This window comes from Crassostrea angulata, chromosome 8, assembly GCF_025612915.1.
Source record: "Crassostrea angulata isolate pt1a10 chromosome 8, ASM2561291v2, whole genome shotgun sequence".
Taxonomy (NCBI): domain Eukaryota; kingdom Metazoa; phylum Mollusca; class Bivalvia; order Ostreida; family Ostreidae; genus Magallana; species Magallana angulata.
Window position 1 is genome coordinate 14511287 of NC_069118.1, and position 19977 is coordinate 14531263.

At 34.3% G+C, this 19977-nt stretch overlaps 1 protein-coding gene across 5 annotated transcripts in view; it reads right to left on the reverse strand.

Annotated features, from left to right (window-relative positions):
* Nucleotides 1-1446: 1446 nt before the first annotated feature.
* Nucleotides 1447-19977, reverse strand: part of LOC128157864 (A disintegrin and metalloproteinase with thrombospondin motifs 9-like) — a 77829-nt gene continuing 59298 nt past the window's right edge. For 3 of the 5 annotated variants that reach the window (XM_052820519.1, XM_052820520.1, XM_052820522.1), the window contains 16 exons: nt 18918-19085; nt 17773-18012; nt 17387-17545; nt 16908-17087; nt 11493-11657; nt 11022-11195; nt 8719-8889; nt 8199-8390; nt 6909-7044; nt 6572-6663; nt 6388-6470; nt 6108-6247; nt 5713-5807; nt 5371-5475; nt 5082-5190; nt 1447-4764 (listed from right to left, as the gene is read on the reverse strand). In XM_052820519.1, coding sequence (XP_052676479.1) covers nt 5098-5190; nt 5371-5475; nt 5713-5807; nt 6108-6247; nt 6388-6470; nt 6572-6663; nt 6909-7044; nt 8199-8390; nt 8719-8889; nt 11022-11195; nt 11493-11657; nt 16908-17087; nt 17387-17545; nt 17773-18012; nt 18918-19085 — 2193 coding nt within the window. In that variant the 3' untranslated portion in view covers nt 1447-4764; nt 5082-5097. Of the gene's footprint in view, nt 4765-5081; nt 5191-5370; nt 5476-5712; nt 5808-6107; nt 6248-6387; nt 6471-6571; nt 6664-6908; nt 7045-7069; nt 7931-8198; nt 8391-8718; nt 8890-11021; nt 11196-11492; nt 11658-16907; nt 17088-17386; nt 17546-17772; nt 18013-18917; nt 19086-19977 lie in introns of those variants that run through there. The other 2 variants (XR_008239870.1, XM_052820521.1) reach the window with 2 other exon arrangements.

Sequence of the window (19977 nt, forward strand, 5' to 3'; positions counted from 1 at the left end):
AATGACTTCATCAACTCTGAAATATCCTTAACGAATGTTAAATACATGAAAGATGTAAAAAAAAATTTATTATCAGGATTTATAGTTAAAACCAATATCCTTTAAATTATATTCATTCTAACATGACTTGGTTGGAGGTCCACGTTAAAAATATGCGTGTTCGATATTCACGCAAATCAATACACCGGACTCATCACATGTCAATTATCTAGACACAATAGGGGGCGGTGTATTTTCTTCAGATCTATTTAATTTTAATTGGCTTGAGTTCTGTTCTAAGTTAGTAAGATCATATAAAGAGAAATCTTCGTCATGAGGAATGGGCTACACTTCGCTCCGGCCATTATCTTCATTAACTGGTGGATAAAATGAGTTTTAGGAATAAGTATGACAATAGACAATATAGATATTTTTTGCTGTTGCGACAATTAACATGTTTAGCAGCGATCCCCTAAGGATTAATTTTCGATCCGTGCCTGACCTAGTAAAAGCATCAATAGTGAAACAGACTAGATTTTATGCAAAATGTTCCTTAAAAGTGACATACTGACGAACGAACGGACGAAGCTAACGTATATATCTCATTTACAGTAAAAGCGTGGGACAATATATAACATGGAAACAAAATGAATGCTAAAGAATCTGCATCAACTCAAATCGAATAAATAAAATAAATAAATTTTAAAGAAAGTGAAAAAGACACGAATAAAAAATGTACAAATATTTTGAAGGGGAAAATATACATTGTATTAAAGAAGTAACGTGAGAGTTTATCTAAAAGTAGAAGATACAGATTTTAAAGGGGCTTAAAACGCAGTTCTACATGTACTTTGATACTCTTATATTTTTAGTATTTAAAAAACAAAAATAATTTGATATTACTTAATTAAATTTAAATCATTTTAATTAGCTACTTTTTTGCATTTGCTAATGACGAATTCTTACGTGAAAATTTTCAGCATGGAATTAGTTTCGAAATATTTCTCATACTAATCACATGTGATGCATTCTAACTAATGAACCTCAGGACTAGCGGGCCTTCGGCCAAATTAACCTTCAGACTACTAGACAGTGACCGTAATTAAAATAAATATTTATTTAAGCCATCTTCCAAGTAAAATGTGGTTTGATCCAATCAATTAATCATCAAACCTATTACAGTGTACTCCTCTATATATGTGTTTTTATTAATTCCAATGCTCGTGTACATTCGCCCTCTCCGCGCACCTCCGTCGGGATGGAAGAAGGGGGTCCCCGGCCTTTTTTGTTTGTGCCTCCCCTCCAAAATAATCCTAGTTTTCTTTAAAAGCGCACAATTTCATTATACATGTACCTTGCTAGTGAAAAAAGCTCATTTGTCTAATTCGACAATTTGCATAGAGATTATAGTTACTTCAAGTTTCATTTTGATATTATAATAGTTATAGCTAACAAATAAAACAAGTAAATGTTACGTTACAGATAATTTATTTCTTAAATATTAAAAAAAAACAATATTAATAGATTCACAAAACATTTCATAACACTCATTTACCCTTGAACAAACATACATGTTGTGTCACATCAGTCATCCAGATATCCTACAGTGTCTGAGTTACTGTCTAACATTTCAACGGAAAATAAAATAATACAACCATCATACAATAACCAAAGTCAGGAGAATTTACAACATTCAAACAAAATGAAATTAACAAGAACACAATATTTGCTCGTCACAATACATTTTCAGCAGGTATTGCATTATACAAGAAAATGTTGCTCAAAGTTCATAAAAATTTCAACTGTATCTCCTATCAAAAGCTGACACAGATAATGTTATAAATAAATATTAAATGTTTCATACATGAACATAATGATGTAAGAACATACATTCACACTAATATCATAGACGAAGCAACAGCTGACATCAGAGTAAAGCTGAGATCTTGGTCTCTTCCAGGGGCTGCTTCATAGGTAAAAATATGTACACACACTGGAGTCTTTGTCTAATCCCTGTATAATCAACTCAAGTTATAAAGAAAAAAATTATATTGATATAAACCTATTCAAATGAACAGTTTTGTGATAAATTATTTAAAAAAATGATAATAAATCAGTCAAGAAAAGCATCTTCTTTTTTAAAAAAAATTGCAATTTTTTTCAAATTTTTATCAAATTTTTTTTTTCAAAGATGATCTAAATGAAATTTACAATCAATAATTTTCATATTACTTGTACATGGGACATGTTTCACAGCTAAAAAAACAGTAAACAAGATAATAGGAACATCAACAAGTTATATACAATCATATAAATAATTCATATGTACAAGTTTATAAATTATATAAAAAAGCTACCATATTTACAATTCTACCTAATTAAAACATGACATGAGTCAAAACTCAATTTTAAAAATGTTGCAATAATAAAATCATTTTCATAAAAAAAAGACTTAAAAAATAAAAAGGTTTCAAGTTTTTGGTAGAAATTTCAGTAATCCTTAAATAATCAGAAAACTAATATGCAAAACAACTGTTTAAAACACCTTTAATTTAGGTGCACTGTGGAGTCATTGTTCGTAGGGGACCAGTGTTTGTGGCTTTCGTGGGTAACCCTTGCCCATAAATTTACATCCCCACGAACCTATATACACAGGCATTTGTTCAATATTTATAAAAATTATCATAAACTTGCTACCAACAAAATAACTCCCATCCAAACGAACCAGGAACATTTTGGCTACCAACAAACATTGACTCCTAGGAATAAAATTGATTCCACAGCGTATGAAATAGTTCAATTTCAATTACTGGTATATCATTGCATTTTGCAGCTAAAGTATATCAAAAACTGGCCTTTTAGTTTACATAATGTTAGAATCTATTATATAAAACATCCATACAATATGAAACCAGCTGCAACTTGTCTTATGTATATTCTGAAGAAAATAACTTTGCATTATCAATTAATGGGGCAGTGAGTGTTTTTATTCAACTATTTATTAAATAATTAATATATTAGCTTAAAAAAATAATTAAGAGATTGGTGCACTTGTGCTTTCTATATCTTAAAAATGCAATGTTCACTGAAGGAGTATGTAAAGGTTATTAAAGCTATTAACCTATAACATTACAATGCATAACTTGAAAAATGATAACTACCTATAACTTATAACAAAAGACAGCTAAAAGTATAATTAAAATAAAACCGGTATAGCATAAATTGAATAAATTACTACTAATGCTTATGATAATGACCCCACGCAATGCAGATTATTTCAACGAGGTTTGACCCAGGGTAAGGTATACAAAATATGTGTTATAATCTATATATGAAAATCAAACAAAATTATTACCACAGTATTTATTTAGACATTTTTTTCCAATCTTCCCCCCCCCCCCTTTTTTATATTTTTGGCTTACAAAGCATTCTCAGATTTATCAACTAGATAATCTTTGGGTATAACTGATTTATTCATAGAAATGATTTGGTCTCCATTTCAAATACCGTAAAACATAAATATTCGGAGTAAACAAACATCAAAACTGGTTTGACAAGAATATAATGGCAGTGATGTTACAAATAACTTTTGATTTTAAGAGAGCCTGAGATTGTTATATATTTCAGCAGCAATTAAGCCTGACTTTGCTAGAGGTCTGTTCTTTTCAGACTCCATTAACCTCATTTCAAAAGAGAAAGAGAGCAAACACTCTTCAAAAAGAGATCTCTTTCTTAAAATATTAGAAATAATAACAGGTTTTTTTTGTTTTCTTCAAGAACCCCCCACCCTTTAACAAAACACAAAAAATAAAATTCATTACAACAAATTGAAACCAACCATTTGAAGTTTTAAACCTACTCTTGCTGCATGCCAACAATCATTGCTGGATGCCTCTCCATCTTACAACTATTTGTTCTCAGCACTACTGATATAATTATTAATATTGCACATGAATATATACTACACATATCTTTACAAAAAAACACAATCTGATGTAGTTTGTTGTTCTTGAGTCAGGACAAAAAAATGAACCGACAGAGTACAGACTTCCCACTGTTATCAACCGTGTATAAAATGTACACATACATGCATGTATTAACATCTGTTTCATCCTACATGGCATTGTACTACCCTGTTTCAATATTCTCTATGGTCTGAATAATCATGAGAACTTATCTGATAATCAATATGAATTAAAATTTAAACCAAATATTTGCTAAAAATTATGAAAAAAGGTTTTCCCAACAGGCATCATAGCTTTGCCTGCATGGTGAAAACATAAGGAAAAATTACAGCATTTTCCAGAAAATGATTATAATGATAATGAAAAAATTCAATGTAGTTTTCAGTATACTTGAAAATTAAATAGTAAATGCATAGAGTTTACATAGGAAGGCGATGGGTTTATTGAAATTATGTACAGAGGTGATTGGTGACAGATGAGAACTCATTCAGTGAAATGTTCAGATCACAATAAATACATGCAACATTGGTTTGGCTTGGAGATCATGATTTTCTTTGCTGCAGCTTCCAGGGCCTCTGTCAAATACCTTCTCCTGGAGTAAAGGGGACTTCTTTTAGAGAGCTAGGGTTCAGAGCACCTGCTCCTGGACCTTTAACCTTTGACCGAGCTGCATCTCACCCTGTGTTCCCATGCGGGATGTCCCTGACTACCTGAATACAACTGAGACTTCTCGAGACATTTGGGGATCCAAGGACGGAATAGCGAGTCAGGCACTAGGACTTGGAGGATTTGCTTGTTTAAGTTTGGTTAAACCAATTGCCTACAAAATTGAACATGATAAAACAACTTAGCAAACATCTAAAATAGGATTCCCTTATATTTAACATCCAATGCTTTAGTGGGAATTTAATGTGATTCCTATAAAAATTATCATTCTGAATTTTGATACGGGTTTAATATTGTCGATACATTTTATAAATGAAAGAAATGTCATTGAAACCCCAACAAATATTTGTGTTTTAACAGTATTAATTTAATTGGTGTGTCTTATAAACATTCAATATTTATCTTAAAGAGACTTCACATAATAAGATTTCAACCTAGGACTTGAGTGGTATCTGTGGTTCATTAACTGACCTATTCAGGACATTGGTCAATGCCGGGTGTCCAGTTGGAGTCCAGAGCCGGGGTCAGGGACACACTGACCACAGTACCCTCCACACTGACCACGCACCAACTCACCGTCCTGTAAACAGAAATAGCATTAATATTACATAATTATGATCATATTTAATAATCTACAATTAAGGGAATTTTTATTATTTAAGGGTCATCTTTAAAAGAAAACTGTTTCCAGGTAAGAACCTTCATTTACAGTTGACAATTATCTCTGAATTCATTTCATTGTGGTAAATGAACTACTTACGTTGAGTATCTGGATATTCTTGGAGGCGCTGGGACCCCTGAGGGACCAGCTGGTGTTCTGGGACACTATAAATCCTGTCCCTGCCAAGTTGATGCTGAATCGTCCCTACAACACAACACAACTCTGTAACCACTGTATCATAGCTGTCTTAGCACATTGCCATCATAGATCAAAATATTATATTAGGCATTTAAAAATGTGGAGCTACACCACATCATTTCACGAGGATAAAGAATTAAAGTATTATAAGATATCATAATTTATTTTTAAAAAAGCAAAAAAAAGTCTTTGTAAAAGATAATGTGTCCACTAAATCTGCCAGGGATAGAATTGGTAACATACCTGAGGGCAATTCCCCTGGGAACTGTAACAGTCACCAGCAGTGGCGAACGGAATGGTCTTTCCATAGCTGCCAGTGGTAAATGTGGAGTCATTGGCTAAAATAGATACAAGGGATGCATGTTTTATAATTACTACCCTCTTTAGCAACAGTATAAATTTTGCATTTGCTAACATAAAAGGAAAAAAACTATGAACATAATTTGCTTTTATAGATACATGGGATGTATGTTTTATAATTACTGCCCTCTTTAACAACAGAATAAAGTTTGAATTTGCTAAAATAAAAAAATAAAATAAACTATGAACATAATTTGCTTTTATCAGACCATGGCACTAATTCAGTAATAGTCTTTTTGGTTTCTTCAAGTAGTCTGGAGTACAACTAGTATACTTACTGATGACTTTGAGTGAGGTAAGGTCAATGCGTATTTTGGTGTATGTGGTGTTGCCTGCCTCCTTATAGAGGTTGCTTCTGCATTCCTTGCAATTTTCTGGCCTTGTGCCGTTATTCGGACAATTATTTGGTCTTTGTAACCTACAAAACAAAGTAAAAGTAACGCATTAAAAACATACTATGGACAATCTTCAATTAATTCCTGAAAACACTGAACCTTAAAGTGAAATGATTATATCATAATGCACTTGTATGAATAGGTGATATATTTATTTACTTACTTCAAACCATAGACTTCAGCAAAGTTGTCAGCTGTTAAGGAGACATATTCTAATGGCTCTTTCCTCATATTCTTGCAATATATCTGTCAAAAAGTTAAAATTCTATTATATATAAACTATTGCAATGAGTATTTATTGTACCTTTTCTCTTATATTCAACTGGGTCAGTAAAACCCAGACTTACCTGGAGTATTCTTCGATTGACCAGTAAACTGTAGGTGTCGTCATGGCGAATCTTGGTCTTTTCCTTGAGTTCTGCACAAGATCTTGCATAGCCTAGAAAATTTAATGGATTTTACCTTAATTGATACAGTGCCAGATAATCAGATTTTACCTTTGTTATGAATCTTCCTGGTCAGATTATAAAACTAGCAGTGTATTAAGAGATATCATATATGATATTCTAAGTACAATTAATTTAGCATGGTTCCTTTTAAAAATCTATGTGTTTATAGCTTTAAAAAAAATGTGGATATTTTTACCCTAAACTACAATATTTTGGGAATAGAAATCTTTCTTACATGGTCCAGTGTAACAGTCCTGTTGAGCCTCCGGTCGTAACTCAGGGTTGCACCGTTTCCGAGATTGTCGCCTTCCAAGGACGTCGACACAGAGAACGAGACGCCTCTCAATACCCCAACCACATCGTGCGGAACACTGAATGATAAAAATTAATGTAAAAATCAGGGCTAGGTTGCATCATCAATCTCCCTTTTAAAAATTACGCATTTAATGATAGCCAAAGACTAATTATTTATCATCTAATAAATGATTTATATATGACCTATTACAAATCTTTATCCTTTTTTATTCTTTTGTACATAAACCACACCATTTCTACAATGCAAATTCTCATTTATAAACATATCTATTGATCTATTTTTTTTTTTTTTTGCTACACCAAATACCAAAGGATTTTTATCTTTGTTATAATAAAACCTGAAAACTAGTTATAACTAAACTCAACCTTATAATCTGTTAATATCATATGTAAAAGATGCAAAATATGGCTGCTAAAACATTTTCTGAAAATGTGGTCTTGGCATCCACTTGATAAAAAGCTCCTTATAGTAAATGATTTAAAATCTAGCCACTCCTTCTCAAATATTGCTGATTTAATACAGCATAAAAAGCTACTGTGCAAAGGGCTTTTACGCATTGGACATTGTATTGTTTCATCATGTGTCCCTTGTATTGTAAGCCTGTCTCCTAATGTCTCATGAGCATCTCATAAAAATGAATATCGTTCTTTATCAACTTAAGTGAAAATTGCCTATATTCAAAAACATTATTTTAAAACAAAAACTGTATCGATATGGTACAATAATAACAAACTTCCTTTAAGTAAAAAAATGGATGATCAAAATAAGTTTTAGTCATTCCAACAACAAGTTTTTCAACTCCTTGAAGACATTGGGAGCAGGCTTATTCATAAAGCAATAGATGGGCTTAGCAGTGCTTGTTGAAGCGGTGAAAACTACTTACTCCCCTGGACCTTGCTAACTGCACCCACCAAGTGGGAAACAGTGCAAGAGATTTAGTGCTAAAACATAAACATAGTTCAACCATTACCTCAAAACACACACACATCAAACAGGAAGGACACTTGAAAGGTAGAATTTCCATCAAGTTTATCATAAATTAGTATATAATATATTCACAAGTATATAAATCAGTTAGTTGACATTAGTTTTGAATGAACTATTAATTATTTACCTAACCATGCATAAAGGAATATATCAACTTAAGAGAAAATTGTGCTTCTAGTGATTAATTCTATTTATTTGATAAAAGAATCAAATGGTTCTTACTTTCCCCCATGACCCCATAGCCCAGTGATGGGCGGAGCCACAGTCTCCATAGTTACAGCGCTGTACGGTGGGCGGTTTCTCCTCAGGGCGGCAGCCGTAGGGCACAGATCCAGGCAGGACCCACCCCTCCTTCGTGACAGCTTGACAGACAGTCGTTCTGGTTTGCAAACCATTCCCACAGGTAGCATTGCACTGTAGATGTATAAAGCCTCAAGTTAAACCAGAGTTATCTTCCTTAACACATCAGACATCTGTTTTGCACCATTTTTTATGGAAACAATTTATTATTGCTGCTTTATTGTTTTTAAACCTGCATTCTTTAACTTAATAGCATTTTCAAGCAGCATAACACAGTGATCAAGAAAGAGCAACAACCACTATTCTCGATAGGCAAAAGGAGTGACACAAAGTCTCAATTTGCAAAATATACATTAAAATAAATTTTCCATCACCTTGATTTGTTTTATTTTCCTATCATAAATAAAATCCCAGACTAAAACCAAGGATTGGTAGCCCATACCTCTGACCAGGGAGAAGTGTTCCAGATGTAGGGACAGGGGAACTCGTTACAGCGGCGCCGAGACTTGGGTTTGTGCAGCTGACCACAGAATGTGGCGTCCACCCGCTGTCCCCGGCGATCCACACAGTACACCTCACGGTTCTTTGTACCAAAGCCACAGGTCTGGGAGCACTGCAACAAGGACAATTACAAATTGTTACATCAACATAATGTTAACAATAAAAGATTTTTTAAAAAAACCAGTTTCAATTTCAATATTCCATCAAATTGAGTGATTTAAAAAAAAATAGTTTTGCATAGTAAAGTATTTCTGTCATTATAGAAATTTTTTTACCAGCATGTCAAGTTTTTATCAAATTTAATTTCTTTTTAAGTACGATAATAAAGAAAAGTCATTGAACTACAGAATTATGATTTTAATATTAATAAAACAAATAATAATATAAAACACAAAATACTTGGCAGGATCTTATTTTACCTTTTAAAAAAACTAAACAGCCATTTGCAAAAACTTGTGAAAAAGTCTGAACTACTGAATCATATACATTCTAAAAAAAACTTAACTTTAAGTGCAGGTGATGTGATAATAGTACACATATATGATGAACAGTTCATCCAACACAAGAATTTCCAAACTGACACTTCATAACAAATTTAATTAGAAGGAAACAAGTACGGATCATTTAATTAAATTTCTCTATCTTCCACTTTCTTTTTGAAATCAGCATCTTTATTGGAGCCTTCATTTAATGCTGGAATACTGGCATGCCCTCTCTGATAGTTTCTCCATGTTTGGGTGTTAAATTCCTCCTCCAAACCTTCAGAACATGCAATAGTGCATACTTAGACGGTCGCGAGCAGCAAGCTTCCGTGTGACCTAGATTCCCAGACAGACCCTCCTCCATCACAACCAAACGCTAATTCAATCAACAAATCGTGACGCAATCCCAGAAATACAAATTAAATTCCTCTCATTTTTTTCATCCATTTTTATGTTCTTCTAAATTACACCTTCTTAGTATTACCGGGTATTCAATTTTTTGGTTGGCATATCAAAGAAAATCTGATGTTGTTGTTATTTAGTTATTTTCTCACATATTTTATATTCCTTTGTAATAATCATACAGACATCCAATTAAAGTTTGGCCTTGATTTTACTGTATAATCAGAGAGCAATGCCCTTCTTAATTTTACATGTTCCAATATCTGTAACAATCATTTAGGAATGAAAAACTTAGACAGACAAAAATGGTTTCCAGCCAACTTAAAGCTAGGACAGTTTATTGGTAAAATTTAAGAGGGATCAGAAATTTAAGTACCTCATTTAACTTTATGCTCCCATGAAATGGATAGATGTTACAGTGTGTTACAAGGAACACTTTTTGTTGCAGAGGTTGTTTGGAAAACAGTGAAGTCATTTACTAGCAATAAAGGGTTCTGAGTAAAATTTCATGAAATAACAGCCTATCTTTAATTGATTCATTATCTTTGTACTAGATATGTAAACAGAGTGCAAATAACTACACAAAAAGCATTCCTGCCACAGTTGGAATACAAACATGTTTTTATCAAACACCAGCTCACAGTCTGCTAGTCTGACGTCTGTCATACACTGTACCGGTACAAGGGCTAGTGTACTAAAAGACTGATACTAGAACAGTCAGCCCCCACCCCACACACTCTTACATCTAGAGCTTCCCAGCAGCGAGACTGAGCAAATATCTTTTTAATGATATATGCTCATCCTCTTTTGAGAGCAATAATTTAACCATAATTCTGAAGATTAAAGAATTGTGAGAAATTATGGATGCAGGAGCTAGATGCTTGGTAAACCAAACAAACCACTTGACATGTTGATCATGGTGGAGTAAATGGGGGGAGCAGTGGGTACAGTGTGGATGGTGTGACATGTCTGACTGTGAGGAACTAGCTATCAAAGGAGTCGATCCTAAACCGCTAAAACTGAGCTATCACCAATACAGCAGCAGCCACAGAGAGAGAGAGGAGTTTCTATGACTGATGCCACAGTGACCACAATAGGTCTACCAACAGACTCATTCCAACCCATTTATCCATTTTAATCATTTCTTCCTAAATCTTAAGATATGGGTCTGTCAATACTTCGTTTCATAAGAACTGAGTCTAAAATCAACAGAATTCTGTGTACTTCATTTCTATTGTAAGCAACTGTTGTCACCAACTGAATTGTATCCTCTACTAGAACTGCTTCCTATTGAACTGTATTTGTCCAGTTAGGAAATCCCACACTGGACAAGGCTGCTGCCTGATTTGACAAATCTTACCTGAGTCCAGGAAGTTCTTTTCCAGGCAAAGTTGGAACATGGTCGACGGCTACACTCCTTCTGAGTTTTGGGTTTCTTTTTTGCACTACAATATGAGGCGTCCACAACTTGGAAATATCGAGTCTTGCAAATCAGATTTCTTGTTTTTACTCCTTTACCACATGTTACGGAGCACTGAAAAAAATAACCAATTTATTATAACTTTATGAAAATAGTGTGCAGTAATTCTACTCTGAATATGACAACCATGGCTTAATAATAAAGATGCAAAACTATAAAACAAGCATATAATGCAGTGCCAGGCATTAACAATTTTGATTCATTAAAAACATATTTCTAATCATTCTATCTAATAAATCTGTAATATGTTTTAAGTTTAAGGTTACTAGATCTGACTTCACTGTAAGCATGAATTCATTACAACCATGTTCACCATAACCAGGTTTTACTGTAGTTGATTCAGAGACTTACCCTGGACCACTTCTGTCTGTACCACTTCGGACACCTGCCCATGTGACACTGCTTGATGTTTCGAGGTTTACCACTGGGGCACTCCGAGGGGTCTTGTTCCGTTCCAGAATCATCTTCACACCTGACTGACCGCTGCTGGTGGCCTCTTCCACAGGTCACTGAGCACTGCAAACAAAAAGATACCGTTAGTTATGTTTGAAGATCACTCTCAATTTGATACAAAGAACCATCATGCAAAACCAAAGGGTGGGTTGTAAATGAGGTGAAAAAGGGAACAATTTTACTTAACATCATATCCAGAATATTCATATACGGTATTCATTTGTTTTGATCTAGGTACATTATGCTCTGAATTTACAGTGTAAATACAAAGATTTACTTTGATTCCAGCCTGACAAAGGGTGGGGTATATTCTAAGTCAAGGTACAAGACTACATACATGTACCTTATCTGTAACACAGGAATGAGTATTTAAGGGCGATACAGAAGCTACCACTACCATATATTATCTCCAACACTAACTGAAGATTCTCTATGAATTGCAATACTGTCCTTGGTACTTAAGTAACAAAAAGAACAGTCAATTGCAAAAGGATCTTGACCATACAAACAACCTGCAAGGCCGAGGATAAGAATAGAGGTTGTCTGGCCATTACTCTCATTAACCTTATGACTTTACCCAACCCAGTTTAGATCCTCAAAGGGGGAGAGGATACTCATGAATAATGGCCCCTCTTTGAATGATTTCCTGCATCAATCTCTTGATATGGATGAGTTTCTATCAATCTCCCTGCATCAGAGGGACAAGACCTTATTTTTCCTGTCCATTTACTGCACCACTTGTATTCTTATCAGCATGCAGTTTGATTAATTTGATTTAACATCTTCATAATTAATGTTTACAAGCCATTTCAAGGGTAATTAATCTTAAAAGATTTTTTTTTTAAAAAGCATACAGAATTAGGCTTATGTTTGGAAGAACCTCTTTGGTTTCTTGGGGTATTGCTAAAACATGATAGAACAAGCTGCAAAATAAAAACAAATAATTCTCTGTGGATTAACCTAGACCAAGCTTTTTGAATCTCAAAAGTGTAAAATTACAGGTGGCTTTCCCTGAAAAACAAACAAGGATTATCCCAAGGTTTGAATCCACTGATCTAGCACACTTATACAATAACCTTTTTTTCTCCTAGCTTCAACAAATGAAAATAAATGTACAAAACAGAAGAAGAACCAAAGAGTCAATTAAACTAACATTACAGTGTTTTTCGTCTCTGTGTTTAAATGCTTGCAGTTCTAGACAAAACCACTTGATGAGAAGGCAAATCATTAATCTCAAACATTCAAAAGCAAGAAGCAATAACAGAGACACAATGGTCCTATAGAACTGTTAATTTCTCTGTTAGTTGCCTCTTTGGTTGAAAAATTGTTTCAATTGTTTTTTTTTATGCTTAGTCTATCTGGCATAAATTACTTTGCACTTATTGAGACCTGCACAACAGCTTTTCAAAACTAAAACAATGGTGTTCATCCCGAGCTCTGCTGGAATGAAACACATTCCAAACCGTGGAATCTCACACATTTCTAAATTTCAAGGCTTTCAATCATCATTTTTCTTAAGTAATAGATAATTTGAAAGAATCTTTGCCAAAAGGATTCGGTAATTCCAGGTTGGACTGTAATTTTTAAATTTTGCAGAGAGTTCCATGCCATACTCCAACAACATCCACTCATTTCTAACACATGCCAGTTTTCAAAACTGAAGTATGTAGAGACGGGCCAGAATTGACATTTATGGGTGGAGCTACCTGCTGAACATGAGGCAGACTTTAAGAGAATTAGTCAGGTGTCTACAAGACTGATGGGGCTGCAAGCAGGGTATTTCTCCAAAATTTAATTGTTTTGAATAATAAAGCATCCAAGGCTCAGAATATGTGGGTTCTACTGTAGATTTGAAAAACTGACAAGGAAGCTCTCTAGGAGTGAAGGAAGATAAACTCTATGGGGCTCCATGACATTGTGCGTTACTCTTAACATTTATAATTCCTACGATGTACTTTTTTAAAGTAACTATTTTTAGTCTTCCACAGGAAACAATGGCAGATTGGAGATAATAATGTGATAAAAATATATACAAAAACTATGTAATTTTGCACCTTCTCATTATTTAATAAAACCTTAATGCCTTACTCCAATCTATCACACTGTCATTAAAATAGCTATTTCATACGGAATACAACATTCCCAGACAATGAAAGATTTGCAGAGAAAATGGGAAGTTTTTTGCCTTTTAAGTTTATATCATTTTGTAATAAAAGTACATAGTACAGTATGATTGTCATGGAGATATTTTAATGATGAATTCTGCCAAAATCATAAATTACCATCATTTGGTGCATCATCTGTACTACAATGCCAAAATACCTGATAAAAATATTCTTAAGGGAAAAGTGAAATGAGTTTGTGGAGAAAATTACTTCTTAATGACATAAAATTCAACTACTTTGGCTGAATCAGTAATTCATATACACTTGGGAATGGTGGTGCAATGGTTTTGGTGGCATAGTGCATCGGTTAGGTGGTGGTAAGTGGTTGGTGGTAGGGGTGGTGGATAAGGTTAAAAGTGGTTGAGTATCATTGCCAAAGCAAGGAATGGAACTCTCTCTAATTTGCCTTCTCAAAGTGGTTTAGAAACATGACAAGTTGTATCAAAAATAGCTTTAATATGACAAAAGTACAACATCTTCATTTGGCATAATATAAATATAGTAAATTACAGACTCAAAGTGTCTGGCAGAATATATGTATATATATAAAACTATCGTAATGATATAAATATTGCTGATAAAATAAATATATCCAAATATAAATAAGCTAATTAAAAATAACAAAAGATCATCATAGTATCACAGTTAAAACCAAATACAATCAAAATTGCACCTAAAATGACTAGAAAATATATACTGAAAAATAATATGCACAACAGATTACCTGAAAAATAACAAAGCACACATTGAAACAACATTAATATTACAAAATGAAAAAGAATCATCACCAATCTTATCTCATCAATCCTTTCTTTGTGATGTTTTTTTTTCTGTCATTGATATAGAATGTTAAATATCATAGTGGTTGTTTTGTCCTTTCTATGTTGTATAGAAAAGTACATTGTAAAGTGCAAAAAGGTTTCTAGGACATGAAAAACCAGAAAAGTTCAATATTTTAGCCATTATTTAGATAATTATGTCCGGTTTTGATTCCAATATTTGTTTGGGTGTTATACCTTAACTTTATTCATCATGTCTCATTAAACCCATTTAAAAGAAAAGGATCTGAACAGAGCAGAAAAACAAGTTGTGTTCCAGTAGAGGCAAGGCTGCTGTTTGGCTGGTATATACACTGCAGTGGAGGCTGTTGAATTTACCACCCACTGATTATGTAAACAGTGATTGTCTGATCATTTCAAAAATGTGATACAAAGTCAAGGTTCTTCCTTTACTGGTTCAGCCTGCACATAGTGATTCCAACAGGTGGATGCTCAGCAGAAGAATTCACCAGATCAGCATGGCCTAATGAAGCAATGGTTTTTGCAATTCCCTCCAAGTTTTTTTCAAAAGGGAGAAATAGAATATCAATTAAGAAATTTCTTAGGTTTTTTAAATGGTTGTCCTTGCAATGTGAAACAAAACAGGTAACTTGCTTGTTCTGTTAATCTAAGTTAACGGATTTCATTAAAAAATGGGGGGCCTAATAAATCCCTGATTTCCTTAACTAACTCTTTACTTACATTATTACAATCTGTATTCATTTAAACGCAATGGTTTTGTGCAAAAAAACAAAAAAACATGGTGTGCAATATGTTAGGGTTGCACCTTAATGTACAAAAAGATCAGAAATGTCAGATAAATGCCACAGACTGACAATCAAAAAGGGCTGTAAAGGGAGGTAAATCTGTCTGGACTGGGTGGATCACCAACCGATATTAAAAGGTCATAAATTGCGGTGAGCAGTTTTACTTTCAGATGGCAACAAGACACCCAGGGCAGACTTGGAAATTCGTCAATAAAAAGTTCTACGGAGCTGCCCTAGTTGGCAGCCTTACAAAATATCGTACAAATTGTAGAGAGTAAAAGAATTCTTCAAGATTTCCTTACAAATTGTTAAGTGAAAAAAAAGTAAGAGAATAACAAACCTGAAAACAATTATAAACTAGGTCATAAAACACGCAATCAAGGGCAATAACAATTACACTTATAATTCTGACAGGCTGTAATTGTTAATATTGCTTGGTGCGGGAGTTCTTCAAACATTGTTTATTACTGGCTTAGATCACTAAGGAGCATTTCAATTCTTCTTTACAGAATCTGCGTCACTTTGCTTTTCATCATGCGGTGGTTCCTTACATCATAATCAACAATTTAATTAACACTGCCCCACAAACTATCTGGTACATTCGTAAATTATTACATTTTCTTCCTGTGGGAGGTATTTCAGCAATTTTGTAATGCGTAAATTACAAAGTTATATGCACTCAAACTATGAAAAACATCTCTGACATATTTACAAGTCTACTGAGTAAACATACTAGGAGGTTTGCTGATGTTTCATAAAAAATATATGGTATGTTACATGGCAATGGAAAAATAAACAGCAAAACATGAGGTAGACATCGAAGAATCATTAAAGAAAAAAATCCAATGAGAAAAGATTGCATAGAAAAATAATAATTTTACAAGTTAAAGCTATCATGGCATACTGTGAATGCCTACAATCCAAAAATCTACAAGTATACAACAACAACACTTAAATCTAACAGTTTCTCCTAGTCCAAAATCAAAGGATATTCAAATACAAAAAGAATGCGGTAAACACAATCCATTAAAGAATTATTATAACTTATAAACTATATATATTTGTATCTAAAAAAATAATGTTGAATCTCTCTCTGTATCTCAACAATTCAGTCCTTCAATAGCCAGTGATCTTGGTTCTTATGAAGTAAACATGTATTAAAATATTAAATACTTCATTTTGTTCAAACTCTGTTATCTCAAAATAATGACATTTTATGCCTCTTTAATAATGATAAATAAACTAATTATCTTTCCAATTATACCAATTTTCATTTGAATGTCACATAATTTGGGATAAAAAAGTTTGACTATTATCTTGTATCAAGGATACTATAAACCTATGAAATTCTAATAATTAAAATCTCCGTCTCCTTTGTTGTTGTCTATAAAAGTCTGACCAGTATTTTCTTCGGTCGAAGCCCTGCTGGTTTTGATTCCTCACCTGGTTTCGATTCCTCACCTGGTTTCGATTTCGCAGCTGGTTTCGGATTCGTAACTGTTCTAAATACTGTCTATCTCGCAACATTTTATAATATCTGTCATACCATCTATTGCGTCTTACCGATTGCCAAGGGTCCACCTTCCAACGACGTTTTGTCTTGCATGGGCCGTTATTGCAGGCTTGGCGTACGATTGGACGCTGAGTGCTGTTACACATGGAGTCTTGGAGAATCCGGGTGTTGCCTTGTTCACACGTAACTCTACGACTTTGTACTCCATCCCCTCCACAAGTCACTGAACACTAAAACATACAGGAACAAATTGTTAATGCTACCCTTTCAATATCAAACAGAATGGGACACATTGTTCTGACACCATAAACTGAGAACAGACTCAAGTCCTGAAAAATGTTATATTTTTGATTTTTTGACTTCCACGTATTGATAATAATAAAAGGTTACCCTTTTGATGAATATTTAACCGTACAAATACAAAACAAAAATTCCATAAAACCATTGAAAGTAATTTGAAGTTGAATTAAGTCTGCTCTCCTTTAATTGTCTTGGGGCCCGATGTGTGTGAGGGGTGTAAAGGACTGACCTGAGACCAAAGTCCAGTGGTCCAGGAAGGGCATTGCGGCATATTACACTGCTGCGTCTCTTTGGGCTTGAGGCTGACATCACATCGCTCGCTGTGTTCGTTGTTTGACAGGCACACAACCAGTCGTCTCTGCCAACCCGAATCACAGGATGCAGAACACTGAGACAAAAGAAAGGATTTATTTAACCAGCAACGAAACTCGTTTCATTTGTTTCAGTTTTCCTTTTTCGGAAATAACTTTGTTTTATGATTTACTGAATATAACATTACAGATCACAACCAGCATATCATTTACTTCCTATCTTTTATTTCATATATTAAAATTAATATGAATATCAGCTTTCAATTTATCTCATACATCAATGAACCAATTGTACTGTCAGTACCTTTGTCCATGGACCTGTCCTCCAGTCACTAGAGGGGCTCGATTCTGACGCCGAATTACTCTTATTCATGACATTGGAGTTAACACTGGTCTCTACCGGACAGTCAGCGGCAGCCTTACAGCTTCTGGTGGTGTCTGGTCGGATGGCGGCGTTACACTGGTGATCTGAGGTCCGCTGATGGTTGTAGTTGAAACATATGACCTGTCGGACTATCTCCCCCTCCCCACAGCTAACACTGCACTGTAACAGTACAAAACACAAGTAAATTAGACATGGTATATAAATTACACTTCAACAATCTTCAATCATGTTAAAATTTCAAAAGGTAATGCATTCTGTGATACATTGGGCAAAACCATTTTAACTTCAAACCATAAGGATAGGTGGATGGGAGAGAATGTGTCATAGTATCAATGGCCATTTATCATATATATCAACACAGATTATTGAAAAGCAAACCATTTTTCTCTCAAGATGTCAAACTTAAAGTACACAGCAAGTATTTGAAGACAATAATTAATTTTACAAATTCTTGCCCCTCTCCCATGCTTTTCAGTCTAAAAACTTCCGTTTCTAACCAAGAAAGGTTCCTATATTCATAAATCATCTATGGATTATCTCCCCTTAAACTGATGGCTGCAACTCAAAACGTGGATTTTAAAAGCATATAGTGTCACATCAAGCCAGTTAATATCACTGTTAACAGGCTCTTTCAGCATTAAAATCTGCTTGGCTGTCAAAGCTTGAGCTGTGTTTCTGCTGCAGTGGAGATCCAGAATACAGATAGATGCTTTCTTCGCTGTGGAGCTGTCAATTCTTATAGCATACAATGTCACGTCATAGTTATGGGGGAATCCTTCAACCCTTCACTTAAATGTGCCCTCACAGCTGAGGAATGTGTATAAAGTGCAACTCTTCTCACCCCTATTCATATCAAGCAGAGAGCATGTGAAATCAAACCTGATTACTATATTTTTGTGTCTTGGTCTAAGCTAAGTATACAAGAGAGATCTATGAGTATATAATAGCTCTGACACTTAAATATACAGGAGTACAAGACAAGTCCTACTTTTAATCTGTAATGTTCAGAATGCATACGGTAAGCCTTTGATACCTTTTAACACAGAAAACGGTCCCATATTTACCTGTCCCCAGGGTCCAGATCTCCAGTACCCACAGGGTCTCTCCGTGCAGACCTGGGAACTGACCGGTCGGTCCATGTAAGCACACAGGGCTGGGCTCCGGACATAGCCTTGGGCATCTTCACATCGCACAAAGCGGTTCCGCCGTCCCTCTCCGCATGTCACAGAACACTGCAATCACAAAGAGAGCTCCAGACTCAATATCAAGTTCTGTTCAGACCCATCTATTCTGTAGTTATTATAAATTGTATCAATTTACGCAAGTACTTAATATTTCAATTCCACCATTTTGTGTCAAATCATGAGAATATAAAAATTTCTAATGCCAAACTTATGTTACAATATCATGTAGTTTACAAATATCAGAAATAGTAAAGCAAGATTTTTTTTAAAAATCCACGAGGGGTAAGTTTTCTTGCAATTTTACACAGATATTCCTTGCATTTGATTTGGAATCGACAGTATCTGTTGCCCTTTCAGTCTATCTACCGGTATAAACTACTTATAATGTTACATTGCTGATTGGATCTGTGTCCTCAGCTGACCCTCTCGCTGCCTTCAGTGTATTAGACCACACAGATGCCCTATGCTGTTAAACATGTGGACTTTGAATAATTAATATCGCTTCTCATGTTATCCTAATACCATCGTTACAAGCTGGCAAGATTTCCTACCAGGATAAGCTTGTCTGAGGCAGTAGATCACTTTACTCTTTACCTTGTTAAATTCCAATTAACAAAACGCATGTGAGATGCAGACTTTTAATGAGAGTCTTGTCTGATCTCTCATACAATGTTGGAATTATGATAATTTTCTTGGCTGTCTGCTCTGGTTCCTTTCCTAGTCTTCATCAAAGCTTACAAATTAGGAATCTATTTAAAACCTTAATCAAAGAAGTTGGCCTTGAGTTTTAAAATAACACTCAATTGTAATTTTAAGATTTGATCGAAGACTGGATATTCTGCAGTTTTAAAATAAGACCATCCGTTAAGCATGCTACCATGAAAACCCATCTTCTTTAAAACTCACTACAGACGTACTTCTCTTAATGTTCTGGATTGAG